General features: G+C 38.6%; 1 protein-coding gene across 1 annotated transcript in view; it reads right to left on the reverse strand.

The window, feature by feature from the left end:
• The window catches only part of LOC108672408 (pre-mRNA-splicing factor syf2), a 6001-nt gene extending 4264 nt beyond the window's left edge, over positions 1-1737 (reverse strand). Inside the window, exon 1 of the mRNA XM_018160055.2 lies at positions 1511-1737. Coding sequence (XP_018015544.1) covers positions 1511-1519 — 9 coding nt within the window. The 5' untranslated portion in view covers positions 1520-1737. The remainder of the gene's footprint in view (positions 1-1510) is intronic.
• Between the last annotated feature and the right edge of the window lie 2440 nt (positions 1738-4177).

Raw genomic sequence — 4177 nt, forward strand, 5'->3', positions numbered from 1 at the left:
GCGCACGTGTTCGCGCAATCCCGGCCATCTTTATTTTAGAAGAAATTTTCTCCAAAGTCATATGGCAACACTGATCACCATCTGTTTACATTTCGTATGTATAACAGCTGCAGTTTACGATTACCATACGTTCCGTATCCGACAAGGCGGACAACCGGAAGAGTCAGAAGTAACCCGGACATGTCTTACATTTTATTATTGTCAGTTCGACTCGCGTAGTCAATATACTTGCGTATATTGTCGACTAAAATAGTAGAACTATTTTAGCTTTCTAAAGTACGGCGCACGGCGCATTTTTTTACCAACGTAGTACGGCGCACCGTGCAGGTCGTTAAAATGACAAAATAAATTCCTGCGCACCTGGCACATCTTCCTGACCATGGATCCTGTATTATGCATGTTTCAATTCAAGTTCAATTTAGCTAGTAAAATAGATATGTAAAAAATTTAGCTATTAGTAGTCCAAGTTACCCCATTTTACGGTACACATTTTAATTAAAATTTTTCATTTTTTTTTACATTTCTACATGTAGGTGATTTTTGAAAATTGCAAATGATAATCTAATTATTTCTTACTTAACGCTGAAGAAATTCTGCTACCTAAGGGCGGCTAAGGCTAAACACTAAAGGAAGAAGTTATGAAGTTAAGCCTTATAGAAGTTTCTACAAAATACCATTGCACGTACAAAAAATTTTATAGAATTTGCCTGGCCAGGCCAAGCAATTGACCCAAAATGCCCAAAATTTTGAAATTTCGGACTCCGATTTTTCGAGTCCAGTTTTGAAACGGGTCAACACTTGTCATGTCTGAGCCACGTTTTGACGACCCCAAAAATTTTTGGGAATCCATTTTACCTGCACTAGTGTCAATTGTCAAAGCAGAGAGTTTCTTAGATTCTCCCTCTGTCCCTCAAGTTCATTTTTTAGTCCTATAACTTTAAGGTCTTAAATTCTTAAGGAAGTAGTAAAATTGGCCTGATTCATGGGCATTTTTTTACAATTCATGTTGTTGTTTGGACTTTGGCCCAATTTTCCACTCAAGCCTCAAGCCTACATGATAAAATGGTATGACACTGTTTGACACAGCATGCTCATTAATTTAATAATTTACATACCCTGCCATACCCTACCCAAATCCCAATAGGTACCCACTACCCAGCACTGCAGTATGGGGCCTATCATCCTATGGGCTGCATAATCATGATAATGGGCAGTAGGCCTACCCTACCCAACATAGTAAAGCTGTCAAAAAAAGTCTAATTAAATAGGGTGTTCAATTTCTCCCATCTCATCCAATTAGTGCCTAGTCACTCAGTAGTCAGCTTGAAAATTCAGTGAAATAGCAGTCAAGAAACATTTATGGATTACACCAGAAAACTTCAAAATCCCTAAAACACATCGTTAAGTTCAATGCTCAATTGCTCATCTCAAGTCTTAACTTAACCCATGGCCATGGGCCATGAGTGATGATCATTGGTCAAGTCTTTATTTAACAAATCATAAAACTCACCACAGACATCGTAACAATGGCCTGAAATTGGTACAAAATCAAGAATAAAATTCGAACTATTTAAATAAGTTATTGGCGTAACAACGAATAATCAACCTTCCATCATGCGTTTCAACAGCAGAAAAATTGAGATGCAACTTTGCGAGTGAAGCTGAGAAAATACTACTAGACAGTAGGCACTATCGAACGTAGGCTGACTGTACTTTATGGCGTACTAGTCTATTAATGAAGGCGAAACGTTGCAACCCAGGATTTCAATTGTGTTAAACAAAGTATATATAGTTTGTTTTTTGCAACTTGACATAGAAAACTAGTGACGATTTGAATTTAAAACATTCAATATTAATTTACGCTATTTATTAATCTAATCTATTAATTTATTGCAAAGAATTTATATACTTCTTATTAAAATTATTCATTAATTGTAGTAAATAGAATATTTACACTTTGCATAGAATATTTAAATAGTTTTTAAGTTGTTCATAGTGTGAACATGGGACTGATTTATTTCTTAAATACATGCTGGGTGCATATCGCGAATTTTACATATAGAATAGAACTAATATTTCCTACTTATATTCCAAATAACATTAGCCTGAATTTATTTTAGGAGAAAATTCCCTTGGGAAGTTGTACATTCTATTTTCTCGAGCGATATTGTAGTTTTCTTATACCAGCTCAACATAACTGCGCTCGAGTTTACTGTCAAATTTTAATCCAAGCAGCGCATTAATATAAGGCCAAGTAATCTGTCGCCGGATTATGAATGGCTTATTGAACTGCCCAGAAGATAATTTCAATAATAAAATATGGAATTGGTGCGCGCTGACATCCGGTCACGACCTTTAAATCGGTCATTCACGATGCATAAAAGCTCTCTCACCAGCGTCAAAAAAAAATAATAAAAAATAAATAAAAAATTCAAGTCACACTCGTTAGTTAACAAAAAAGTCAATTGGCAAGTATTCACAACAATCCTAAAAAGACTATAACATTCCCTTGTGCATGTCAGCATCCTAAAATAAAAACAGAAAAATGTACTAAGAACGTTCGGCACAGTCACCTCTAGGCTCCCACCCTCCTCTCTCTCAACCCTCAACTCCTCAAGACCCCACTCTTATCATCTTCCACCTCTTCTTCAACCTTCACACGTTCTCCAAATATATCTTCACACTCGCATTTATAGCTACAGTTGCTCCCTCAGACTGACCCACAAGGTGCAGGGTGGCCCAGTGGTTACAGTTCAGAGTACCAGGATTGGAGCAGAGAGGCGCGGGTTCGATCCCAGCTCCGTGCGCCAGTTTCTGGTCAGAATCGGCAAGGAGGCCGGGCAGTTAAGCAAAAGCAAAAATTGAAGCAGCGAGTTGCGAGTTCGAGACTCGCACCAAGCTGTGGATGTTCTGCGATGTTAAGAATCGGCGACAGGCCTACGGCCTAATAAACGCTGAAACTGTGACGTCGTTCGTCACTCGTCAGATTAAACGCACTAAGTTTTCTTATCCTCATCTATTCTTTCTTCAAATCTTCACTCATCCCTGCGTTCACTCCACAAGTGCGTGGAAAATATCGCAAAGATCAACGAAATTACCACCACGTGAACGCAGCCACCCCTCAAACGGTTCTCGCGTTCCTAGCAGCGTCACTGCCTCAACAGTGGGCGTCTAGAGCTCAAGCGAGTAGTGTGTTGCTCCACGAGCCCTCCCAGTGTTACCCTTAATATATATTGCTATAGCTCATTAGGCTTATATTTCTCTATCGCTCGCTAATGTGTATGATTCTAGAATTGGAAATGCCATGTTCATGTCATTGAGTGAATATTATAGTCGTTGCGTTACTCATAGCCGCCGACATTGTTGGCGGCCATTATAACGAACATTTGCTAATGGGCTCCTACATCATAGTTGATATGTATTTTCTAGTATGAATTCGTCTAGGAGTAATTATTAAAAAGGAATTATCTGTCGCATAACTGGATGTACTGATTTGATATTTTCTAGGCCATTTGCCTCACCTTTATTGTTGTGACTATATAAATGTTACTTGTGTAGCAAAGACGCCGTTCCGTTTTCTTCGACACAATCTCATAAAGAAAATTTTTGCGGGAAACTACTTTGTTCCCGGCGTCGTCTACACGGTAATGACGGCATCCCTGCAGACTTGTGATTCATTACATCTCTTTTAAGATGAAGTATTTTAGGTAATTTTAAGATATTGTCCTCTAAAGTTTATCTCTAATCTCATCATTTCAGGTACCGTAATCGTAGGTCAAGCCCAACCGCAGTCGTTGGCACTAATCGTAAACAAGCCCAACCCCGCGTTGGCGCTATTAACGGAATCGAATCCCAACCTAGCTATAACTGTAATTGAAGCCCAACTCACAGTTGGCAAATTTAAGCATAAGAAATTAAACGTCAACATTAGGTATACCTGGCATAACTCGTTGAAGCTCAGAAATCTTAAACGTAATTATCGTCAACTTTGTCGTCTCTTCCTCTCGCCTGCCAAAACCACCTCGTGTGAGTAACAAATGAAATATCGCGGCCATGCCGACATAAACAATTCCTGTCATGTCAGTTGTAATTTTGTTATCGAGAAGTCAAATAAGAACGTTCATCTATCCTATAACGTTCAGTACTAAACAATATCTAAAGTCTAAACAATGTGAGT

Source organism: Hyalella azteca, unplaced genomic scaffold (assembly GCF_000764305.2).
Source record: "Hyalella azteca isolate HAZT.00-mixed unplaced genomic scaffold, Hazt_2.0.2 contig11722, whole genome shotgun sequence".
Classification (NCBI taxonomy): Eukaryota; Metazoa; Arthropoda; class Malacostraca; order Amphipoda; family Hyalellidae; genus Hyalella; species Hyalella azteca.